This window comes from Myotis myotis, unplaced genomic scaffold (assembly GCF_014108235.1).
Source record: "Myotis myotis isolate mMyoMyo1 unplaced genomic scaffold, mMyoMyo1.p scaffold_m19_p_3, whole genome shotgun sequence".
NCBI lineage: Eukaryota > Metazoa > Chordata > Mammalia > Chiroptera > Vespertilionidae > Myotis > Myotis myotis.
Window position 1 is genome coordinate 152860512 of NW_023416335.1, and position 26733 is coordinate 152887244.

Here is a 26733-nt window from a genome sequence, read left to right on the forward strand (position 1 = left end):
GAAAGAGAAAATTAGTGAGCTTGAAGAAATTTAAAAATAATTCAGGTGGAAGAGAACCAAGATTTGTAAAAAATGAAAGAACTCTACCAAAGCTATCCGAGTCTGTTAGAATGGGCAACACAGGATAATGGGTATCCCAGAAGGAGAAGTGAAGGAATAGGGAACAGAGAGCCATTTAATAGATAAGAACTTAATTTTGGGGAAGGAACTGGACATACAAGCACAAGACGCTAACAGAACATCTAATTATCCTATATAATAAAGATGTAATATGCAAATTGACTGTCACACCCTCATACAAGATGGACGCCCCCATGTGGGCACAAGATGGCCAGTAGGGAGGGAAGTTGTAGGCGACCAGGCCAACAGGAGAGGGCAGTTGGGGGTGACCAGGCCTGCAGGGAAGGGCAGTTAGGAGCCACCAGGCTGGCAGGGGAGGGCAGTTGGGGGCAACCAAGCCTGCAGAGAAGGGAGGGCAGTTGGGGGGAACCAGGCCTGCAGGGGAGGGCAGTTAGGGGAGACCAGGTTGGCAGGGGAGGGCAGTTGGGGGCAACCAAGCCTGCAGGGGAGGGAGAGCAGTTGGGAGGAACCAGGCCTGCAGGGGAGGGAAGTTAAGGGCAACCAGGCTGACAGGGGAGGGCAGTTAGGGGCAACCTGGCTGGTAGGAGAGGGCAGTTAGGGGGGACCAGGCTGACAGGGGAGGGCAGTTAGGGGCGACCAGGCCAGCAGGGGAGGCAATTGGGGGCGACTGGGCTGGCAGGGGAGCAGTTAGGCATCGACAGGCTGGCAGGGAAGTGGTTAGAGGATGATCAGGCTGGCAGGCAGAAGTGGATAGGGGCAATCAGGCAGGCAGGTAGGCAAGCTGTTGGGAGCCAGCAGCTCCAGGTTGTGAGAGGGATGTCCGACTGCCGGTTTAGGCCCGGTCCCTGTGGACATCCCCCGAGGGGTCCCAGATTGGAGAGGGTGCAGGCTGGGCTGAGGGACACCCCCCTCCCCAGTTCACAAATTTTGTGCACCCAGCCTCTAGTCTCCAAGACACGTTATATTAAAACTGTCTAAAGTCAATGATAAAAATAAGAATTCTTAAAACATTCAGGGAAGAAAAGACAGTAACTTATAAAGTAACCCCCTTCAGGCTCTCATCATATTTCTCAGCAGAAACTTTACAGGTCAGAGAATGGAACGACATACTCAAAATAGTGAAAGATAAAAACTGCCAGACAACCATATAACCAGCCAAGTTATCTTTCAGATATGAAGAAGAAATGAGGACTTTCTCAGACAAAAAAAACACAAAAACAACAAAGAAAATACTGAAGGAGTTCACCACATCCTTGGCTTGTAAGAAATATTGAAGGGAGCTGTTCTACTGTAAATTAAAAAAACACAGAAGTATACAAAACTTTGAGTAAGGTGATAGAATCAGAAAATTCTAACTCTATCACAGACTAGAGTGTTAGACAATTATAGCATGAAGGTTAAAGGGAAAAAGAGGATTAAAAATAACAATAGCTACTTCAATTTGATAGTGAATATACATTATAAAAAGGGATAATTTGTGACAAGAAAAACATAAAAAGGGAGGAGGAAAGGAACAAAACTTGTATAGGCAAATGAAGATAATACGCTATTAGAAGAAAAATGTCACACCATGATCAAGTTCAAGTTATTCCAAGAGAAGCAGGGATGGTACAATATCTGCAAATCAATCAACATGACACACCACATTAACAAAATGAAGGATAAAAATCATATGATCATTTCATTAGATGTAGAAAAAACATCTTACAAGATTCAACATCCATTTATCAAAAAAAACTTTCAATAAAATGTATAAGTAAAGTACCTTAACATAATAAAGGTTAGATATGGCAAACCTAGAGCTAACATCATAGCAATGGTGAAAAACTGAAAGCTTTTTCTTTAAGATGAAGAATAGGACGAAGATGCCCACTCTTGCCACTTTTGTTCAAAACAGTATTGAAAGGCCTAGCTAGAGCAATCTTATATAATAAAAGGCTAATATGCAAATTGTCCCCTAGACTGGGAGTTTGACCAGGGGGTGGGGCAGGCCGGCCAACCGCCCATGGCCCTTCCCCCCAGCTGGCCCCACTCACGATCGGGGGCAGGTCAGCCGGACCCCACCCGTGCACCAATTCGTGCACTGGGCCTCTAGTTAGGCAATAAAAGAAATAAAAGGCATCCAAATTGGAAAAGAAGAAGTAAAACTATTTGTGGATGCCATGATTTTATATAGAAAATCCTAAAGACTACACCGAAAACTATTAGGAATAGTAAATGAATATAGTAAAGTTGTGGGGTATAAAATCAATATGTAAAAATCTGTTGTGTTTCTATACACTAGCAAACTATCAGAAAGAGAAATCAAGAATCTCACTTACAATTGCAACAAAAAGAATAAAATACCAAAGAATATTATTTAACAAAGGAGGTGAAAGTCCTGTACCCTGAAAATAAAAGATATAAACACATTGTTTGTGGGTAGTTTTTATCGTGCGCTAACAGGTGGCGCGGGCCATTTTTGCTAATTTTTTGCGAAAATGGCAACGTTCAGTAAAATTACGATAACTTTAGTTTACGTATTTATACGTTACCCGCATTCTACTGCTAGTCTATAAAAAACGTATTAATATGTGTCCCGCGCTCTACTACACTGGTAGAACGTATAAATACGTAAAACGTGTAAACACGTTTCCCGCATACAATGTGTTAATGAAAAATATTGACGACATAAAAAATGGAAAGATAGCCCATGCTCAGGAACTGGAAGAATTAACAATGTTAAAATGCCCATATTGCCCTAACCAGTTTGGCTCAGTGGATAGAGCATCGGCCTGTGGACTCAAGGGTCCTAGGTTCGATTCCAGTCAAGGGCATGTACCTTGGTTGTGGGCACATTTCCACTGGGGAGTGTGTGGGAGGCAGCTGATCGATGTCTCTCATCGATGTTTCTAACTCTCTATCCCTCTCCCTTCCTCTCTGTGAAAAATCAGTAAAAATATGTATTAAAAAAATGCCCATATTACCCAAAGCAATCTACAGACGCAATGAAATCCCTATCAAAATCTCCATGGCATTTTTCGCAGATATAGAACAAAAACATCCTCAAATTTGTATGGACCTACAAAAGACTCTAAATAGCCAAAACAATCCTGAGTAAAAAGAACTAAGCCAGAAGTATCATACTCTTGTTTTCAAACTAGTCTGCAAAGCAATAGTAATCAAAACAGCATGGTATTGACAGAAAAACAGACATCTAGACCAATGGAACAGAATTGAGAGCCCAGAAATAAACACACATATACAGACAGCTAAATTACAACAACAGAGCCAAGAACATACAATGAAGAAAGGAAAGTCTCTTCATAAAATAGTGCTGGGAAAACTGGACAAACACATGTAAAAGAATGAAAATGTCTTACATCATACACAAAAATTGACTCAAAATGGATGAAAGACTGATGTAAGACCTGAAAATATATGCTACATAGAATACAACATGGGTGCTAAGCTCCTGGACATCAGCTAGCAACATTTTTGTGGATTTGACTTCAATAGCAAGGGTAACAATAACAAAAATAAACAAATAAAACTACAAACTAAAAGCCTCTGCACAGCAAAGGAAAACATCAACAAAACAAAAGAGCAAACAACTAAATGGAAGAAGATATTTTCAAATGATATTTCTGATAAGGGGTTAATATGCAAAATATATCATGAACTCAAACAACTCAACAACAAAAAACAAGCTGATTAAAAACAATGAGCAGAGGATCTGAACAGACATTTTTCCAAGAAAGACATAGAAATGGCCAACAAATATATGAAAAGATGTACAATATCACTAATTATTAGGGAAATACAAATCAAAACCACAATGAGATATCAACTCATATTTGTTAAAATAGCTATTATCAAAAAGATAAGGAATAAGTGTTAGAGAGGATGTGGAGAAAAGGGAACACTTATACCTTGACTAGAGGCCCAGTGCACGAAATTCATGCACTGGGGGAGGGGGAGGGCACGGATTTCCCTCAGCCCAGTCTGCACCCTCTCTAATCTGGGACCCCTCAGATATCCCTCTCATAATCCGGGACTGCTGGCTCCCAACCGCTTGCCTGCCTGCCTGCCTGATTGCCCCTAACCGCTTCTGCCTCCCAGCTTGATCACGTCCTAACCCAGGGGTGGGCAAACTTTTTGACTCGAGGGCCACAATGGGTTCTTAAACTGGACCGGAGGGCCGGAACAAAAGCATGGATGGAGTGTTGTGTGAACTAATATAAATTCAAAGTAAACATCATTACATAAAAGGGTACGGTCTTTTTTTTTTTTAGTTTTATTCATTTCAAACAGGCCGGATCCGGCCCGCGGGCCGTAGTTTGCCCACGGCTGCCCTAACCACTCTCCTGCCATCCTGATCGATGCCTAATTGCTCCCCTGCTGGCCCAGTCGCCCCCAACTGCCTTCCCCTGCTGGCCTGGTCACCCCTAACTGCCCTCCTGGCTGGCCTGATCGCCTACAACTGCCTTCCCCTGCCGACCATCTTGTGGCCGCCATCTTTTGACCACATCGGGGCAGCCATCTTGTGCAAGGGTGTGATGGTCAATTTGCATATTACCACTTTATTATATAGGATACTGGGATTGTATATTGGTGCAATCACTATGGAAAACAGTAATGGAGGTTTCTAAAAGAAATTAGGAATAGAACTACCATATGATCCAGCTATTCCACTTGTAGGTATTTGTCTGAAGAATACTGCCCAGCTGGTGTGGCTCAGTGATGAACCAGGTCATGGTTCGATTCCCAGTCAGGGCACATGCCTGAGTTGTGGGCTTGATCCCCAGTGTGGGGCATGCAGGAGGTAGCTGATCAATGATTCTCTCTCATCATTGATGTTTCTATCTCTCTATCTCTCTCCCTTCCTCTCTGAAATCAATAAAAATATCTATTAAAAAAGATTATGAAAACACAAATTCAAAAATATATATGTACCCCCATGTTTATTGCAGCGTTATTTACTATAGAACAGATACCTAAATAAACTGTTCATCAACAGATGACTAAAGATTTGGTACGTGCGCACGCACAAACACACACACACACACACACACCTGAATACTACTTGGCCATAAAAAAGATGAAATATTGCCTTTTATGACACAGATGGACTTGAGAGTATTATGCTAAGTAAAGTAAGTCAGACAGAAAATTGTATGATTTCACTCATATAGAATGTAAAGAAAAAAAAGAAACAACAAACAAAAACAAACTTAAAGATAAGGACAACAGATTGGTGGTTATCAGAGGGGAAAGAAGGTGGAGGGGGAGGCAAAATGGTTACTAAGGGTCAAATGTATTCTGACAGGTGGAAACTCTACTTTTGGTGGTGAACATGTTATTTATAGATAACAAATTGTAATGTTGTACATCTGAAATTTACATAATGTACCAATGTTACCATTTACCAATGTTACTTCAATTAAAAAAAAAAGCTTATTCAGTTTATTATTAAGGCAACATGCATACACAGACAGATAATTAGAGGAAAAGGGAAAAAGTTTAAATTTATAAATCTATTCGTTTTATATAAATTAACATCAAGATTTGGGCAATGAATCCACAAAGGAATTCAAATTTTCAGTGTTATTTTAAAGATAAAAACATAATTTGTTTCCTGCAAATACAAAGAATATGTTTGCATTGGTATCAACAAAATTTCTAGAAGTGAAAAATACATAAGAAAGCAAAACAAAGTCTGACCATTTTCAAAAACAGAAATTAGAATCATATGTCAGTTTGAATTCTGAAATATCAGAGAAGCTTTTACAGGGAAAAATGTAAGTTAACCCTCTGCACTCTACAACTTTTAATTATTTATTTAGTTAGTTAATCCTCACCCAAGAATATTTTTTCCATTGATTTTTAGAGAGGGGAGGAAAGAACAAGAGAGAGAGAGAGAGAGATAGAAAGAGACAGAGAGAGAGAGAGAGAGAGAGGGGGGGGGGGATGATGTGAATGAGACATATCGATTGGTTGCTTCCCACATGCCCTCACCGGGATTAGGGATGGGGATTGAACCAGCAACCCAGGTATGTGCCCTTAACTGGCAATCAAACCCGAGACTCTTCAGTCTGAGAAATGATGCTCTAAGCCAGTGATGGCGAACCTATGACACATGTGTCAGAGGTGACACGAGAACTCATTTTTTTGGTTGATTTTTCTTTGTTAAAGGCATTGAAATATATAAAATAAATATCAAAAATATAAGTCTTTGTTTTCCTATGGTTGCAAATATCAAAAAATTTCTATATGTGACACAGCACCAGAGTTAAGTTAGGGCTTTTCAAATTGCTGACACACCGAGCTCAAAAGGTTCGCCATCACTGCCCTAAGCACTAAGAAAAACTGGGCAGGGCATTTTCTTTTTAATTTTTCAATTAAACTTGACATTCAATATTATTTTATACTAGAGGCCCAGTGCATGGATTCATGCACCAGTGGGGTCCCTTGGCCTGGCCTGCAGGGATAAGGCTGAAACCGGCTCTCTGACATCCCCTGAGGGGTCCCGGATTGCGAGAGGGCAGTTCTTGGGTGACGCACCCTGGAATCAGGCTCCCTCCTCTCTGGTTCCGGGTTTGTCACCTGAGAACTGCAGCTGCCAAGTCACCACAGCTCAGCAGCTCCTATGTTGGGCGTCTGCCCCATGGTGGTCAGTGCGCATCATAGCTACTGGTTGGAGCATCTGCCCCCTGGTGGTCACTGCATGTCAGAGCTACCAGTCAGACGGTCAAAAGGTCAGATGGTCACTTAAGCTTTTATATATATAGATTAGTTTCAGGTGTATAGCATAGTGTTTAGACATTTATATACTTTACAAAGTGATCCCCCATAATTCTAGTATTACCCACCTGGCACTATTCATAGTTATTACAATACTAGAGGCCCGATGCACGAAATTCGTGCAAGAGTAGGCCTTCCTTTCCCCAGCTGCCGGCATTGGCTTCCCTCTGGCATCCGGGACCCGGGCTTCCCTCGTAGCCCCTGATTTGTCCGGAAGGTCGTCCGGAAGGACATCTAGTCTAATTAGCATGTTACACTTTTATTATTATAGATTATTAACTATATGCTCTACGCTGTACTTAACATCCTCATGACTATTTTGTAACTACCAATTTGTACTTAATTTCTTCACTTTTTTCACCAGCTCCTTAACTCCATGCCCATCTGGCAACCATCAGTTTGTTCTCTGTATCTATGAGTCTGTTTCTGTTTATATCTATTTTTTTTTTACTAAATAACAACATTAGAAAACATAATCTCTTCAGTTAAATCATTCTGTTGTGGATTCATCTGAGCATTATCAGTGTAATAATGTAGTTTTTTTCTCAAAGTACCTCAAATTCATTATTTAAATAATTACAAGCTAATAATTTTATAAGGTTACATAGCTGTGTATGCTATGTTTATCATTCTATAGGCTTTAAAAATGATGAAAGGATAAAATAGAAAATTTTCCATTGTCATAGGATTTCACTATCACAGTACAAAAGACAATTAGATTGTAGGAAGAAAAAAAAAAGGAAAATTAGATGTAAAACTTAAGACTACCTGGCTATCCACAGCTATTACATAAGTTCATTGATTGTAAAATGTCATATTTTAGATCAGTGTTGCCCAAACGAACTTTCTATGAGGATGGAAATGTTCAATAATCTGCACTGTCCAACATGGCAGCCACTAGTCACATATGGCAATAAGAATTTGAAACCTTGCTAGTGAGACTAAACTGAACTTTTAATTTTACTTAGTTAAAAATTTTAATTAACCACAGCTAGTGACTACTGCATTGGATAGTACAGCTCTAGATGGACAGCAGCAGATTCCTTATTCAAAATATTTAGTCTGTGTTCCAATTATCCCACTCTCAGTGAGGGGTCAAAAGAGCATCCTTAACTTATGCCCTCAGTTGAATAACACACAATGAAAATTCCATTTTTCTTTGCCAAACCTACCATCTTTTAAAAAATCTTATTCACCTAATTTTTATTTCAGTATATTATTGTAATTGTTCTTTTTTCTTACAAGCTATTGTTAATCTCTTAATGTGCCTAATTTATAAATTATACTCTATCTTAGGTATGTATGTACAGGACAAAACATAGTATATTGGGTTGGTACTATCTGTGGTTTCAGGGAGTCTTGGAATGTACCCCCGTGGATAAGGGGGACTACTGTATTTATGTTTTTAATTGTTTAGGAACAGCCAAACCTAAATATATTAAAGAGCTGATCATTACTGCCACTGATCATATTTATTCTGGTAAAACACTGCTTTTCTAAAATTGCTTTCTTTGTGTAATGCCAAATGGAAATGGTTTTAAAAAATGGACCTTCTTGGCTTCATTAAGTCAAAACCATGGTTCTTTAATTATGATGCATTCACATAGTCTTATATACAGACTAGAGGCCTGGTGCATGAAAATTCATGCACAGGAGGGGGGTCCCTCAGCCTGGCCTGCCCCCTCTCACAGTGCAGGAGCCCTCAGGGGCGGGAGCTGACCCGGTGATCAGGGGAAGGCGATGCCCCATCACACCTCTGCTGCTACCACTGCCGGCAGTGCAAGCCTCAGCCGGCCCTGGTTACTTGAGCCTCGGGCGGCTCCGGGCGGCTGGGGGGCTGAGGGGACTGGGGGACTCCGGAGGCAGGCGCATAGCACGGCCGGGCCCACCTGGGGGCAGGCCCGGCCTTGCCACACACCTGCCGCCCTGGCGGGGCTGAGGGGATTGGGTGCCGCCATCTTGCGGCTGTGGTCGCTGCCATCTTGTGGCTGTGGGCGCCGCCATCTTTGAGGGCATGGCAGCAATTAGCATATTCCCTCCTTATTGGCTGTGGGTGCCGCCATCTTTGAGGGCAGGGCAGTCAATTAGCATATTTCCTCTATATTAGATAGGACTAGAGCAGTGGTTGGCAAACTGTGGCTAATGAGCCACATGCGGCTCTTTAGCCCCTTGAGTGTGGCCACAAAGTTTCAATCGCACTGTATGTGCATGCCCGCACGTGGTATTTTGGGGAAGAGCCACACTCAAGGGGCTGCAGCTTGCCAACCACTGGACTAGAAGCCAAGTGCATGGATTCATGCACTGGCAGGGTCCCTTGGTCTGGCCTGTGCCCTCTCGCAATCCGATACCCCTTGGGGGATGTCTGGACTGCTGGTTTCGGCCCAATCCCTGCAGGCCAGGCCACCGGGGCACGAATCTGTGCACCAGGCCCATTTCAGCCTGATCCCCACAGGCCAGGCTGAGGGACCCCACCAGTGCACGAATCCATGCACCTGGCCTCTAGTATGCATCTAAGATCTTTGGTTAATCTCTTCACGCCCTCCCTCCTCCCCCCTTCCCTCTGAGATTCATCAGTCTGTTCCATATTTCCATGCCTGTGCATTGAGCGTCTGCCCCCCAGTGGTCTTGCGCGTCATAGCTACTGGTCGAACGGTCCAATGGTCTAACAGTCGGACGATTGCTTAGGCTTTTATATACATTGATTCCTATCTTACTACCGAAATAATTATAAAGTACAAAATCTCCATTGCTCACAGATGATGTACTAAATGGATAAATGCCTAATCCAGCTGTGCTTTGTATATAAGCTATGATTCTCAATAATCAATTACTTTAATGAATAATTAGAAATACTGTTTTTAAAGCAATTACAGGCATAGTATACACTTCTTTAAAGATTGTCCTAACTGACCTTTTAGTAAAAAGAAAGTCTTCAAAAGTATTGGCTAGTTCTGGCCACATACTGTCAAATTTTCCAGAAGAAGCATGCTGCCGGGCAACCGGTAACCCAATAGAAAGAACTTTGAGGAGAGAAGATACTGCCAGTTTCCATGTGCTTTCAGAAGGGCAGGAATACTTCAAACTGAGAGGAACCCTAAGGGTCTGTGAAAATAAAGACAATTTAAGATAAGTATTCATTAAAATTTGTACATACAACTTTATTTTTTTTAAATTATAAGAGAAAAAAATAATAGCATAGGGATTTCATTTAAAGAAGGATGTTATTTTCTAGAAAGACCAATTCTCCATTATAGTTTTCAAATCCTACTGCCTAGAAAAATATACTTTTAAATCCTATCTCCAGTGACCCTGAAAAAGTAACAACACTTAAAAAAAAAGTTTTTATTGATTTTAGAGAGAGGGGAAAGGTGAGGAAGACAGAGAGAGACAGAGGAAAAAACAAGAAATAAGCTTTTGGAGGAATGGACACAGTCAAGAAGAGATGAATTTTTAAAATAATTGTCAACACCGGAAACTAACATAACATTGTATATCTATTCTAATTGAAAAGTAAAAATGACTGTTAAAATTGTGCATGATAAATTAAATCAATGGGCTGAATTGTGAATTTCTCCCTGAATGTTCAACATCAAAGTATGAGAAGTATCATCCTAAGAAACAGGACCCTCAACTCATTTTTCTTATGTGACAAAATTTAGGAATTGCAAAAAATCTAATGCATATTCACTTAATAGTTTTCATTTTAAAAACTTCATACTTCAGATAAACAGGTTTCTAAGTATTATCCATGAACACTGGAGAAAAGTCACTAAAAGTAATAATATAAATTGTATTTTCAATATATGATAAAACATTATTATCTAAAGGGTTACTTCAATAATACTGTCATTATCAAATAAAAGTATAAACATTTTTTTTAAAAGAAATACCTTAATGATATTCTGGAGTACTTTCTCATTCACCACTGCTTTGTGACAGGCTGTTTTTTGGTATAAATCCACAACAACTTCCAAAGACCTTTCAGCAAACGGTACATAATTCAAGGCTACCCATTCCGCCTACAAAGTAATATTTTCACATGGAATTAAAAATAAATGAGATTAAATGAAATTGTATTGCTTTCAAACAGAAAGCTTCTTTGTCTTAAAGTTCAGGCCTTGGTTTTATGTCAGATTATATTACATGCAAAGTTTTCAAAGAGATATGTACTTCATGAGATAATAATTTTCAGCCAGGCAAAAATCAAAATTATTGAGAAAAGCACATAGAGCATTCTATCAAGAACTGGAAAAGATGTACTTTGTTGTCAACAGGTTAGGACAATTTTAGGAAATTTAACTCACCGGTGCAAATAGTTGGATCTATTGTGATTCCATTGTGTTGCAAGACAAATAGAATGAAAAGAGTTAATACACATTAAAACTACTTTTCGGACCATGTAAAATTATAATTTTCATGTTGTGTGAACAAAATCAGCATGTGCATGCATTCAGAAATTTACTTTTCTCCTAAGCCAAAACAGAGTTAAAATTTGCCAATTATGGTTATAAAAATCTTCTATGTAAAATCCAACTAAATTTCACACCAGTAGTAGACTTCTTATTTAATCACACAGATATTTTCATTCTGCATTGTAGTTATCTATTTTAGGAAAGATTAGGCTTAAGGATTTAGAAGTCATTTTATAGTGGGCTGGGGCAGCCAAGAAAGGAACTTTGAAGAAGATGTACTACAGCGTAACATGGAAGGCCAAACTTCCTGGAGAACCATTTGGGAAATGGAAATCATAAACAAGAAAAAAAGAAACACAGAAAAGATTCTATACATAGTATTTCTTTTAGGCTAAAACTGTTACCAGACATATAAAAGTTTATATGTGAATGAAAAACTTCTGAGATAATCAGAGTTCCTCTTAAATAGAACTGACTTGTACTTATAAGCCATAAAATCTTATATAGTAAATATAACTTAGAGTAAATTACCTGATTATATTTTGCATTTGCAATGTGCTTTGTTTCCAGTTGTCCATACTGTGGAGGTTTACAGGAAAATTCTACAAATGCCAGTAACTGGTCAAATATAGCTGGATACATTATCTGCATGTTTTCTGGTCCTACACAGATGGCCTATAAAAGCAAAATATGAACAGCAGAATGCATAATCTGAATTCTATTAAGTTCTTTACTGTTACCTGCATTTGCTTAACCAAATAATCTTAAAAACTGACCTATTTTATGTATCATACAATCTTTTATACACCCTGAAGGACATTTAAGCTTTTTAAAACTATTATTGAGTAAAGTATAGGCTAAATGTATAAATCAACTAAAAACTTTTTAAAAATAAAAAGTGTAATATTGCCCTGGCCGGGTTTCTCAGTGTGTTAGAGCATCTGCCCTCAGACCGAAGGGGTGTGGGTTCAATTGCCAGTCAGGGGCACATACCTCAGTTGCTGTTCAATACCAGGCCCTGGTCAGGGCGCACGTGGTAGGCAACCAATTGATGTGCCTCTCATGTTGATGTTTCTTTCTTTCTCCCCATCCCCTTCCCCCTTTCATTCTCTCTAAAAAAATCGATGGAAAAATATATTTGGGGCAGCAGGGATCCGTCGGTCCACCCCGGCGTCCCGTGTGTGACCCGACCTGGGGTGGCTGGGCAGGACAGAGTGGCTCCTCTGTCACCCCAGCTTCCTCATCACAGCTCCCTTGGGGGCCTAAGCCTTTAGTTGGACATCCCCCGAGGGCTCCCTGGCTGCCAGAAGAATGTCTGACTGCAAGCTTAGGCCTGATCCCCTGGGGAGTCAACAGGTGGACATCCCCCAAAGGGTCCTGGACTGCAAATGGGCACAGGCTGGGCTGAGGGATCCCCCCCCCGAGTGCACAAATTTTTGTGCACCGGGCCTCTAGTATATATATATTTTTTAAAATATATTTTATTGATTTTTTTTTACAGAGAGGAAGGGAGAGAGATAGAGAGTTAGAAACATCGATGAGAGAGAAACATTGATCAGCTGCCTCCTGCACACTCCCCTCTGGGTATGTGACCGCAACCAAGGTACATGCCCTTGACCGGAATCGAACCTGGGACCCTTCAGTCTGCAGGCCAACGTTCTATCCACTGAGCCAAACCAGTTAGAGCAGGGTAGTACATATTTAATAATGTCTAATATACCTGAATATAGACTTGATTTTAAAGAATACAATATTTTAATATAATTAAACTTATTGCTACAAATAATTTTATAAAACAGAATAAAATGCCCATCTTATCATTGCAGATTTTATTTTATTTTATTTATTTATTTTTTAAATATATTTTATTGATTTTTTACAGAGAGGAAGGGAGAGAGATAGAGAGTTAGAAACATCGATGAGAGAGAAACATCAATCAGCTGCCTCCTGCACATCTCCTACTGGGGATATGCCCATAACCCAGGTACATGCCCCCGACCAGAATCGAACCTGGGACCCCTCAGTCCGCAGGCCAATGCTCTATCCACTGAGCCAAACCAGTTTCGGCCATTGCAGATTTTAATTACCAATTCAAATATGTCAAAAGTACTTAAGTAAATCTTATGTTTTTATTTTTTTCTAGCCACAAATGTGTATTTTCCTCTCAACCTTTCATAGTTTCCTGTTTTAGTGTTTATCTATCTCTGTGAGAAAAATATTTAATGATACTACTTATAGAATGCCTAAAATATATCTGTGCTCTACAAAATAAAACAAAACATGATCACTCTACACTCTACTCTCAAAATACTAAGTCAAAATTCATAGCATTCAAATTTTTAAGGAATTTCTTTAAAAAAATATTTACAACATTTATATTTGTATGTAATCCGTGGCTTTTTAACTGTCAGACAATAGATTAGCTTCATTTTCTCTCAGAGAAGATAGAGCCATTTAGCTGTAACTGAAAGTTTAGCTATAACTGTCCTAAGATAGAAAGTGGATAAGCAAAGTGCTGCCCATACCTAAGTTAGATCATTTTATAATTACAATGTGAAAAAATAACACCATGTCTCAATATTTAACTATTTTTGCCAGAAATAGTGAATGGAGAACCTGAATGATAAAAAAATTTTCTCTAGCCCTGGCCAGTGTGGTTCAGTTGGTTGGAATGTTGTCCCCTTTCGCAAAAGGTGGCAGGTTCAATTCCAGGTCAGGGCACATAACTGGGTTGCAGGTTCAATCCCTGGTTTAGGCAGGAGGCAACTGATCGATGTTTCTCACATGGATATCTCCATTTGTCTGTCTGTCTCTCTCTCTCCTCCTTCCTCTCTCTAAATTCAATAAAAAGTATATCCTCAGGTGAGAAAAAAAAAATTCTCTCTATTAATTACTTCTAATAGTTTCACCTTCTTCATTAACCTTTTGCTAAGTCTTAACTCTCAGAAGTAAACAAGTAGTAATTACTATGGAAAAGAGACAATTATCCTAAGTGCATTATTTTCAATAATTGAAAAAAAAAAAAAAGCGCCTGTGTTGATAACTTAGTAAACTAAGTATCACAATTTCTCTGGAAATATCTTAGCACCAAATAATGATTTTGACTATGCATTGGGATTTTCTGTGTTCCTTTATAAAAATAAAACATAAGTAGTGTTATAGTAGATTATAAAGCTATTCTGGAATCTTAAAAGTGTATAATATAGAGTCAACTTTTTTTTTTAACAACAAACTCCATATAAAGAAAATTATTATTGGCTTTTCTTCTTTAGTATTCTGAAGTTGATATATCACAAAAACCTATAATATAAACTTGATAACAGATTTTAGTCCCCAAACTGAGAATCAATAAGCAATCTGAAGAATATTTCCTATTAGTTCTTAAAAACTGTGTATGTGAAAACAAGACATCCAAAAACTGGACATCCAATCTCTGGTACGGTTCAAGGTTTCTCTCATTAAGTAATCGATAATAATTCATTCATTACCTACCATGTTCTAAGGCCTTTGCTAGAGAAACTGATGATGAAGATAGTAACAGCTAAACTAACAATTGCTGAATGTTTAACTGTGTCAGGCACTAAATATCTTACAAATGTTATCCCATTTAATAGGGAAAAAAGTTATAGATTATTTTCATTTTATAGATGAGGCATCTGAAGTATAGAGATTCAGAAACTTGCCCCTGTAAGAAGACACGGTTTCACTGAACAACTCCAAGGCACCGTTTCACACACAATGTGATGGTGTTTCCTGGAGTACCACTCCAGCAACTGAGATGATGGAGACAGGTTACCTAGCCATCTGACTTTAGGAAGTTTAGCAATAAATAAGACAGTTGCAGTCTCTTGATCTCAGAACTTAATAAAAGCAGATAATCAAATTCTCAGGTCCTCCATGTATGCCAAAATGTCTTGAGAAAAAAATCAATTAGCATACGTAACTGAGACAATTTAGTTAGGAACTAGTGATTTGAGAACCAAGAGAAGACTGTGACCCTGAATATAAGGGTAAATATGAAATTAAAAAAGAGTTTTTCTGCGCTGGCCGGTGTGGCTCAGTTTGTTGGGCATCATCCTGAGCATAGAAAGGTTTGCTGGTTCGATTCCCCGTCAGGGCACATGCCTGGGTTGTAGGCTTGATCCTCGGTGTGGGGCATGCAGGAGGCAGCCAATCGATGTTCCACTCTCACATCAATGTTTCTCTCTCCCTCTCCCTTTCTCTCTCTCTAAAAATCAATTTAAAAATCTTTTTAAAAATATGAGTTTTTCCTTTAGGAAGGAAAGTAGTTTTTAATCAATAAAATGTTTTGCTGAATAGTTTGTTAGGATAAAATCCCAAAGCAAAAACTTGCCAAAACCCATGGAGGAAAATATAAAAACATTCTCACAGATCATGAAATATGTAAAATTTTCTCAGGAAATATTAAAGATTACCATATTATATTATTTTCAAGTAATGGATATTGTGAAAATTAACAATGCAAAATATCAATTGATATAAATGAACAATATAAAGCTTCTTAAGTTTCAGGTTGAAGGTATATGTTGTTTTCAAAGCTCAGAACAAATTCCTAGTAACTGGGATGAATGATTCCACTTATTGTCTTATTGCTAAAGCAGAGTCTGTTTTTTTTGTTTTGTTTTGTTTTGATGATATACTTTTTTCTCTTGAAGAGAGTTTTTTGTTTCTTCTTTATTTTTATTCTCTACACATATATAAAAGTTTGAATCAAGCATCTGAATGAGAGTTGTAGAGTATAGGCATCCCACAAGGCCTGTGGCTTTTCTTTTCTTTTTTGATAAAATTACTTTTCCATTCTCTCTAGGGCAGTCTATGAGTGATTTATGAGCATGATCAAGCAAGGGGGGGAAAGTAATTATTGAGAACCTACATTCCCCCCCACACACTACAATTAAAAACAGCTATTTTGATTTCAATTGTGGAAAACTGATATTCCTTCAATAAACTTTTTTAATGCCAGATTCTCTTAAATTTTAAGTTTCTACATCATTTATTTCTCTGTATAATAGGGTTAAACAGATAAAGAATTACTGCTCAGCTAGACTTCTTCCAGAGGCAAATAAGAGGTATTGCCATATAGTAGAAACCACCATTCTTCATATGAAAATGTTCATCATTCCAGTTGGATATGTGCAATCAGTTAAATGGAAAACATGATTTACAGTACATAAATGGTTACGGATCACACATGCATAATCAGGTACTAGTTCCATTCTAACCTATATATATAAAAGGCTAAGCGACCGTCTGACTGGTAGCTATGATGCGCAATGACCATTAGGGGCAGGCACTCCAACTGGTAGCTATGACGCTCACTGACCACAAGGGGGCAGATGCTCAATGCAGGAGCTGCCAAGCTGTGGTGACTTGGCAGCAGCGGTACTCTGGTGACGCACCCTGAAACCAGAGAGGAGGGAGCCCGATTCCAGGGTATGTCACCTAAGAACTGCCTTCTTGCAATCTGGGACCCCTTGGAGGATGTCAGAGAGCCAGTTTTGGCCCGATCCCTGCAGGCCAGGCCAAGGGACCCACTGCCAGAGGGACCTCGCTCACTCTGCAGATGCCCTTTGAGCTGCAGTGCTGCCCCAGGTGCAGATGGCCCAGGTGTAGCCTTCCAGGGAGGGACCGCGGGAGGGTGGCTCCAGAGCATGTCCAGGCTGTCTCGCTCAGTCCCGCCCCGCTGGCCACCTTCTAATTAATTTCCTTTCAATGTTCATGAAGCCTTGCACCAGGCACTAGTATGTCATAGCTACTGTACTGGAATTGCTGTCTCTTCAGTTGGCATTTTGTTCTTCAGCATTTTGGTTGTTGTGAATTGCACTAACAATTACATTAAAGTTTAAAGAATTATTTGATTTTGATCTGGTGTTACTTGCTAATTGGAATTTATTCAATGATATTTAGGTCTGTTTTGATAAATTTTTTGCAGTAACAAAACACACATAGGTAAAAAAATAACTTTCTTAAATTTCTGTAAAATACTTTATAAATTTATCCTTACTTCTTTTTTTAAAATAAGCTTCCAAGAATTCCAGAGCTAGATTTAATTGCAGATAAAAACATATATATATGCAATCCCATTGCTTATTAATTTTCTAATTACATAAGTACCAGACAAAAGCTGTTATTCCAAAAAGTATTAGCCTCTTATAAAGAGATGTATGAATAAACCAAAAATGCTGGTGAATAGAAACAATATGCAGGCAGTTTCTTAATGACTCTCAAAACAAACCTGAATTACCAGAAAATGACACGTTTTTAAAATAACTAGATCTTTACAATCCTGAACTTATCCCAAGTAAATATACATAACAATTTTAATGATCCAGAATTACCAAAAAAATACATAGCAAAGAAAAAAAAAACATGCATTTTTGCTTAGATGGCCATTAAAATTCTATTACCTTTTGGAGAACATCTAAAGCTGTAAGTACAGCTTCCTGTAAACTTGTCAAAACTGCTTCAGTATAAGATGGAAGAATAAAAGGAGATGCATCTGAACTTATTGGGACAGAAACAGCACTGTGCAATATGACCCCCAATTTTTGCAAGTCATCCATGTTGAAACCAGTTTTTATGTGTTGGTAGAGAGCTGGATATATCTGAATTAAAGCTGTAAGAAAAGGCTGGCTGGGAATAAAAGTCAGTTTATCAAAAGTAATAGGAGGCTTAGTGCTTTCAGATCCAATTCTATACCAGGTATTCCATGCAGCCCACCAGAGATTCAAATCTTCAAGCTCATCAGTAACTACGGGTGGCTCAGAGCTACTATATCTTCCAAGTCTTTCCCCAATGGAATCTGTTCTTACAAATGGCCTGCTCAGGCCGGGGCCTGATATTGACCCTAGAAGGACAGACACAGGCACATTAACTGCAGGCGGTGTCTCAGGCTTATCTGAGTCTCTGACAGGGGACACAATCTGTAAAATTTCCTGGAAGCTTTTCAGTGCAGCCAGAGATACTTCATTGTTTTTGCTGAGTGCTGCTGATTGTATATGGTCAAGAAGAACATCCCATGCTCTTGAAAAGTCTCCTATATTAAGAAGAGAAAAAAAATATATATCACCATAAAAGTGAACAAATGTTCTCTATTAGACCCTTTAGAATCTATTTGCTTTATTTTTCTGCTTAAATTCCTATGGAACTAGAAAAAACTGCATAGGTACTAAGGTTACTAACAATGTGAATTAAAACCATTACAACCTGAAAATCCAGTAAATTATTTTTCAGATACAGGAACAAAGGGCACCAAGAAGAGATTAGATAATGGGTATATCAATGTTTTGGTTTTAAAAACAAAACTCTATAAACGTAAAAAACAAAAGCTTTTTAGTAACATCTTCAGTCTATCTATCTGCCTTTATTAATGATTAAGATGTTATCATTCTTAAATATATTGGAAAAGTTATAAGCTCTAACAGTATGAAACTTTATTTTATATGTCTAAATGGTTAAACTGACATTCCATTAAACTTTAAACTTTAGTTTTCATATTTAAATAATTTATAGTTATACAACTTTTTTTTAAAAGATTTTTTTTCTTGATTTTGAGAGAGAGAGAAAGGGAGAGTGAAAGAGAAACTTTGATGTAATAGTGAAACATCAATCAGCTGCCTCCTGCATGACCTAACCCCCCACAGGGGTCAAGCCCACAACTGGGGTATGTGCCCTGACTGGGAATCAAACCAGCAACCTTTCAGTGCACAAGACGACACCCAACCAACTGAGCCACATTGGCCAGGGCAGTTGTATAACTTTCTTAAACATTTTTCACCCATAATAGTTACCAAAATAACTATTAGGACAAAATAAATAGACTGTCCTTTAATAATGAGTATAAATTTGTTTCCCTCACATGAAAATGAGTCAGCAAGGCATGAGCTGAATGGTAGTTGCTGGTTTCCACTGATCAATTCAATCTCTTGCTCTACTACTATGACCAACTAAACACATAATGAACCCAGGTGTAATTTGTTTCTATGAAGTCCAGCAAAAATGACCTTATTCCTAACAGCAATCTGGCCCAATGGTTTGTTAACAGATAGTTTTACTTTAAAAGCTGCTTTATTACCTACATACTTGCATTTAAATAATGCAAAAATCAGAGGAATTTACATTTTCAAAAGTAGAATAACATAAGTAGGTTATGGGACATATATAAATCAAGGTTTATAGCCTTAGAAAGGCTATAAATGACTTGATTTTATTTATTTAAAGTTATTTTAAAAAATGTTTTTCAATTACAGTTGACATTCAATATTATTTTATATTAGTTTCAGATGTACAGCATAGTAGTTAGACACATATAATTTACAAAGAGATCCCCCAATAATTCTAGCACCCACTTGGCACCATACTTGATTTTTTTTTTTTTTTTTTTTTTTTGAGGAAGCACTCAATTAATAGAAAAAGCTAGAAGCAGATCTGGTATGAAACAATAAATACTACTATGCTTATATAGGACAAACTATAACACCTTCCCAGTTTTGTACCTCTTTTCTATTATCCTTTTTTTAATTAAAAATTAAGGTATAATTTTTTACATACAATAAAAAAGATTTTTTCAGTAAACTATTCAAAGAGCTTTGACAAATTTTGTTTAAAAACTATCAAAATAGCTAAACAAAAGCAATTCCTCTATTAATATGCTCTATGTCTAGGAAAAAGTCATTTTTCTAAAAGACTAGGATAATTATATATTACACGTTTGTTAAAAATATGAACTTCATTCTAAATAAAAAACATTTGTAGTTTCAAATTGTAAAAAATTATCAACGTAAAACAAACTACGTAATGTCTTCATTTCTAAAAATCTAAATCTATATCTATTAGTTCTTAGCTTTTAAAATAAAGTAACTATTATGGAGGTATTAAAAATGATGCTTATTTTGTCAAAACTCAGCAAATATACAGTTAAAATTGGTACATTTCATTGTACATAAGATTTAAATATGTTAATCCTAAAATGAAAAATGAAGCACTATGTTATTTTTTAAAAAAATAATGTACATGAAGATCACCACACAAAAAAACCTACAGAAAAAGTAAATATGCTTATGCTTTAACAAAAACAGAAAAAAGTCAAATATAAAATAATAAACTAAAAAATAAAATATGTATAGTATGCTCAATTATGTACAAAAGTATTTCTGTTCACATTTTCTATCACCCCTATCACTCCCACCAGAATTGAAGGTACTATAATCTACACTGGCGTTTCTCAATCTCAGTAATATGGACAGTTTTGGTTAGATACTTCTTTGTTGTGCATCCGTTGTCTCTACTCCCCAGATTCTAGCAGCACTTGTCCCTCATCAGTTGTGACAATCAAAAATGTCTCCAGACATTGCCAAATGTCCTGGAGGGAAAAGGGGGAAGGACAAAATTGGCCCTGGTTAAGAACCACTGATCTGCACCAACAGCTTCCTAACCAGTCTAATAGTGTCCTCCTGCCTTCCTTCCTTCCTTGCTGCCATTTCATACCATCCACAGTGACCTTTCAGAACTGCATATCTGATCATGTCACAATATGAACTAAAACCGTTAGTAGCTTTTCACTGCTGTTGGATGGAGTTCTAACTTATGAACATGACCTCCAGAGTTTTGCATGGTTTGGCCTCTCTCTACCTCTACAACTTCATCTGGAATCACACTTTTATTCCAAACCTTCAAACATGCTAAGGTCCTCAACATCTCCCACCCAATTTTCTTCTATCTCTTCTATATGTTCTCTCTGCCTATAAGGCCCTTCAACTTTCATTTTACCCTCACTTGATGAAATCTCATATCCTTGAAATCTCAGATAAAATAATACTTTCTTAGGGAAGAATATCTGGACCTCACTGGTCTGGTTAAATACCTATTATAAGCTCATAATGCACCACTCCTTTGTAGCATTTATAATTGTAGCAATTTTGCATTTTTAATGTAGTTATACTTCTTTCAAATGCCCATGACAGCAATGATGGTGTATTTTTTGCTCATCATTATATTCCCTTGATGCTAGCCCATAGCAGGTAATACTTATTTTTTCAATGAAAACTGCTTATGCACATACAGCACATTAACACAGACTGGCAGATAAGATTACTCTTGGGAAGTAACACTGTATATGAATTTCAAAAAAAATCTTTTGTATTTTCCAAATTTTCTTTATCATGAATTGTCTGTATCACCAGAAAAAAAAAAAAAAAAGCATATATATGTATATATAGACCTAAAGGTTGCAGTAAATATCTTCTAGTGTTGAAGATTCTTGCTACTCCGGCCAATGTTAAAACCCATGTCTCAGCCCACTGCTTCTCTGCTGTGTCCCTTGAATGATGAATGAGAATATTGCCACCTCCGGATTCAATCTTTTCTTTGTCTGCAGTGGTAGAAGACTCTCGAACTCGGTCCAACAGATGAAAGAGAACCTGAATATTTATAAAAATACATATAAAAAGTATTAATAATATAGACTAGGAATTACTACAAAAATTATATCTGACAATCCCCCTATGTTAGAAGAAATTGAACACTAGAAGTATTCTTATATAAGTCATGGAATATGAAAAATTAAAATAAATTAGAAAGAACATCATCTAAGACTTTTGGGTTGAAGTGTTAGTGGAGCATCTATGGGATAATGTATTAAAAAAGAACAAAACTGACAGAACATGGCTAGAGAACCCAACTATGCTGATCAACTGAAAGCTGCCTCTGTGTCATTCCTTCTTCGCCGACTCCATCCACACCTTTGGGAACCCCTGGACCTGCTGGGGTTGGACCGCAACTTCGAACAACCACTTCAAAAATACAACTAAAAGACAGAACGGACATCATCCAGAACCACAGGAAGGCTGGCTGATTGGAAATTCTACAACTACAAGGAAAGAGAAAAGCATACCGAGACTCAGAGGAGGCGCAGTGCGGAAGTAAAATACTAAGGTACAGAGGCACACACGGAGCAGGCTGTCGGCTGAGGGCGCGGTTGTCGTTTTCAATCGGGAGGGAGTCTCAGGCTCTGAGCTCCAGTTCCGGGCGAGTCTCTGGGGACCCAGACTCATACGGGAGAAGCGGGACTGTCTGGCATTGGTCGGAATTCGAGGGCAGCTTTCTCTCGGAGGGGCTTGCAGCAATTGCCGAGACACTGAGAAGCAGTGGGGCCTCTGAGAGCAGCCATAACTGCTAGCCCCGCCCTGTTGATCCTGTGGGGCCCACCCCACCCAAGCCCTGCAGGGAGGCTTTTGCTGGATAGCCTAAGGCAGAGGCTAGATTAGCACCTCCCTAGAGATCCAGGAGCCAGTGTACCCAGTGGTCAGAGTGGGACCATCCAGTTTGCAACTCCGTGGAACCATAAAGGACACACTCAGGGGGCAGACTCAGTGAGCACCAAAGCCCCATTGAAGCAACTCTTGCCCTGGAGGGGTGTCTCCAGCACAGAAGTTCTCCCACTGCAGACACAGTTGATTCTCACAGCCAATTGGCCGGGAGGTCAGTTCCTCCCAGTGATACCTACAACAATCAAGGCTTAACTACAACAAGACTGTGCACAAAGACCACAAGGGGGTGCACCAAGAGTGTCCTCCTCAGGTAATTGGGGAGGCTGAACCACTGGGCACTAGAGGACACTTAGCACAGAAAACCACTTTATCAACACAGGGAAGCATACAAAATGCCGAGACAAAGAAACAGGACACAAATGACAAAAAGGGAGGAAAGCAAACTACTGGATATAGAGTTCAAAACCACACTTTTAAGGTTTTTCAAGAATTTTCTAGAAACTGCCAATAAACTTAATGAGACCTACAAGAAATCTAATGAAACTCTCGAGGTTATGATAAAGGACCAACTAGAAATTAAGCATACACTGACTGAAATAAAGAATATTACACAGACTCCCAATAGCAGACCAGAGGAGCGCAAGAATCAAGTCAACGATTTGAAATACAAAGAAGCAAAAAACACTCAACCAGAAAAGCAAAATGAAAAAAGAATCCAAAAATACAAAGATAGTGTAAGGAGCCTCTGGGACAGCTTCAAGTGTACCAACATCCGAATTATAGGGGTGCCAGAAGAAGAGAGAGAGCAAGATATTGAAAACCTATTTGAAGAAATAATGACAGAAAACTTCCCCTACCTGGTGAAAGAAATAGACTTACAGGTCCAGGAAGTGCAGAGAACCCCAAACAAAAGGAATCCAAAGAGGACCACACCAAGGCACACCATAATTAAAATGCCAAGAGCAAAAGACAAAGAGAATCCTAAAAGCAGCAAGAGAAAGAAACCTATAAGGGAGTACCCATGACTGTCAGTTGATTTCTCAATAGAAACTTTGCAGGCTAGAAGGGAGTGGCAAGAAATATTCAAAGTGATGAACAGCAAGAACCTACAACCAAGATTACTTTATCCAGCAAAGCTATCATTCAGAATTGAAGGTCAGATGAAGAGCTTCACAGATAAGAAAAAGCTAAAGGAGTTCATCACCACTAAACCAGTATTATATGAAATGCTGAAAGGTATCCTTTAAGAAGAGGAAGAAGAAGAAAAAGGTAAAGATACAAATTATAAACAACAAATACACATCTATCAACAAATGAATCTGAAAATCAAGTGAATAATCTGATGAACAGAATGAACTTGTGATTATAATAGAATCGGGCATAGAAAGGGAATGGACTGACTATTCTTGGAGGGGAAAGGGGTGAGGGGGATGCAGGAAGAGACTGGACAAAAATCGTGCACCTATGGAAGAGGACAGTGGGTGGGGAGGGAGGGAGGAGGGTGGGGTTTGAGCTGGGTGGAGGGGAGTTATGGGGGGAAAAAAGAGGAACAAATGTAATAATCTGAACAATAAAGATTTAATTAATAAAAAAAAAAAAAAAGAACAGCACTAATGAGAAGGGTCCAGGCAAAAAATATAATTATGGGAGACATTTAGATAGAGCTTATAACTGATGCTTCAGGATTAGATGAAGATACTTGGAAAAATCAAACAGGAAATGGTTTTAGGACTTGGAAAATGTTTATATTTAAAGGGTAGATTCAGAGGAAGGAATAAGAAAATAAATTAAAATAAAAATTGAATAGAGAACCAGAAGCATGCTGTGAAACAAACCAAGGAAAGAAATTTCATGGAGAAACTAATCAACAAGGTTAAATGCTACAAAAAAATGAGTAGGATAAGGAATGAGCATATGGCAAAAAACTTGGCAATTAGAAGACTACCTGTAGCCTGTGAACAATTTCTGTAGTTCTCAAATATGGTCTCAAAATCATCAGCATTAGCATCACCCAGGAGCGTTATACAAATGCAATTCTCAGGCCCCAGGACAAGGGTAAAAGTCAAACTCTAGAGCAGGGGTAGGGAAAGCCTGGACCATGGGCAGTATAAGGCCTGAGAAATCATTTGATCTGGCCCTGCCAAGGCAACAGAAGGTGGGAGTAGAAATTCAATAAATCTAGGCACTTTTATCGTAACAACATACATTTACAGTAAGTGAATTCTATTAAGCAAATGATGTTGTAAGTATCCAAATACCCGTTGGCAGAACAAAGGTTCTGCCCTAGAGGATAGAGTGGTGGCTCAGCAATCTGTGCTTTAATAAGTCCTCCAGGTGATTCTGTTACTGGCTAAGGTTTAAGAGACTCTGAAGTAGAATGATCTGGAAATCAAATTACAAGGGATAAGGGAGTGCAAGGAAGGTGAGGAAGAAATAAATCCCTGAGAATTAAGCAGCAAGATAAACAATGAAGCTGTTGAAAGGAAAACAGCTATAAGAGAAATTATCAGTTTGCTTTTAAAAACATTAACAAAAAAGTTAAGCATGTTTCTGATCTGAGGAGCCAGGGGATAAAGTTGAGACAGAACACACAAGGGCTTTTAGTTATTTTTATTAGGAAATGTACATTATTAATTTTTTAAGAAGACATTTTGAGGTCTCTTTATTAAATTGAAAACATTGTTAAATACAATTAAGGTTTACTCTGCTGCCTATTGTCAAATTTACTGATCTCAAAAATTCACAAAAGCAGTGAAAGGATTATAAGTAGAATTTTATTAAAATGAAACAGATGGAACAAAAAAGAAGAGCCTAGCTGTTGATTTCGTAAGAAAGTTTTTAAAAGGGGATAAAAAAGAAAAACAAAAAAGAAAACTATATTTAATGAACGTAGAATTTACCAATTGAAGGTTACTTTTGTTTGATGATTCTGCAAGTAAATTTCAGTTGTTGATATTCTTTAATTCATAAAATTCTCATTTGATTATATTATACTTGAATTATGTGTAATGGTTTAGCAATTCCTATTTTTACCATTTGGGAAAATGGGGAAAAAGGGAAGGGCAAAGGCAGAAATCGGAGACAGAGATAAGAGATGAAGACAAAAAAAAAATGAGGTTTTAAATATTTAATCTGTTTTACGTAAAGTGTAATTTAAAATATGACAAAGCTAACATTTTCAGTTTTGTCAAATGCACAGATGCATGGAGTCAAGACAGTCACCTCAATAAGTGGTGTTGATGCCGGAAGCCGGTCCATCCTTGCTGCTTGACACAGTCGCTGCAGGAAAGAAACATCTGCACAGCATATGTTTCAAGGGACCTGGCGTATATAGCATACTGTTCTTAATATGTTTGCTCCCCTTAGCGCTGTGTGTTTTAACCAAGGTCACCTCTCCGAGAAAGGTTGTTTCCCCAGGTAGGAATTTTTCCCTGAAGTCAGGGAGGGGATGCCTCTCCTAGAAAGGTTGTTTCCCCAGGTAGGAATTTTTCCCTGAAGTCAGGGAGGGGATGAAACTCCTTAACTAAGTGCCAGGCGGGTAGTTAATCACTTTAACTACAAACAATCATGCTTAAGCTACATAATCTTTACTCCCTGGAATGGAGATAAGAAACGCCCTAACCTTTGTAATAGAAATTGACAGGATTAAAATCAACTGGTATAAATACGGATGTAACAAGACAATAAACAGCAGAACTTCACTGGAGATCCAGACCAGAACTTGGCTAGAAATCCTGGCTGGAGATCCTGGCTAGGCTGCTGATCAACTGAACACTGTCTCCGTGTCCTTCCTTCTTCGCCGACTCCATCCACACCTTTGGGGACCCCTGGACCTGCTGGGGTTGGACCCCGGCAGTTTAGCAATTCCTATTTTTACCATTTGGGAAAATGGGGAAAAAGGGAAGGGCAAAGGCAGAAATCGGAGACAGAGATAAGAGATGAAGACAAAAAAAAAAATGAGGTTTTAAATATTTAATCTGTTTTACGTAAAGTGTAATTTAAAATATGACAAAGCTAACATTTTCAGTTTTGTCAAATGCACAGATGCATGGAGTCAAGACAGTCACCTCAATAAGTGGTGTTGAGAAAATTAGACAGATACAAGCAAAAAAATGAAACTAGACCACCACTTACACCATTCACAAAAATAAACTCAAACTGGATAAAGG

General features: G+C 38.3%; 1 protein-coding gene across 18 annotated transcripts in view; it reads right to left on the reverse strand.

Moving 5' to 3' along the window:
• The window catches only part of MON2 (MON2 homolog, regulator of endosome-to-Golgi trafficking), a 126811-nt gene that overhangs the window by 19445 nt on the left and 80633 nt on the right, over nucleotides 1–26733 (reverse strand). For 17 of the 18 annotated variants that reach the window (XR_004966309.1, XM_036300968.1, XM_036300965.1 and 14 more), the window contains 6 exons: nucleotides 21517–21715; nucleotides 17705–18333; nucleotides 11808–11951; nucleotides 11169–11186; nucleotides 10755–10883; nucleotides 9776–9966 (listed from right to left, as the gene is read on the reverse strand). Coding sequence is in view for 17 of the 18 variants with exons in the window: in XM_036300968.1 (XP_036156861.1) it covers nucleotides 9776–9966; nucleotides 10755–10883; nucleotides 11169–11186; nucleotides 11808–11951; nucleotides 17705–18333; nucleotides 21517–21715 (1310 nt within the window). In the remaining variant the exon portion in view is untranslated. The remainder of the gene's footprint in view (nucleotides 1–9775; nucleotides 9967–10754; nucleotides 10884–11168; nucleotides 11187–11807; nucleotides 11952–17704; nucleotides 18334–21516; nucleotides 21716–26733) is intronic. The other variant, XM_036300957.1, reaches the window with a different exon arrangement.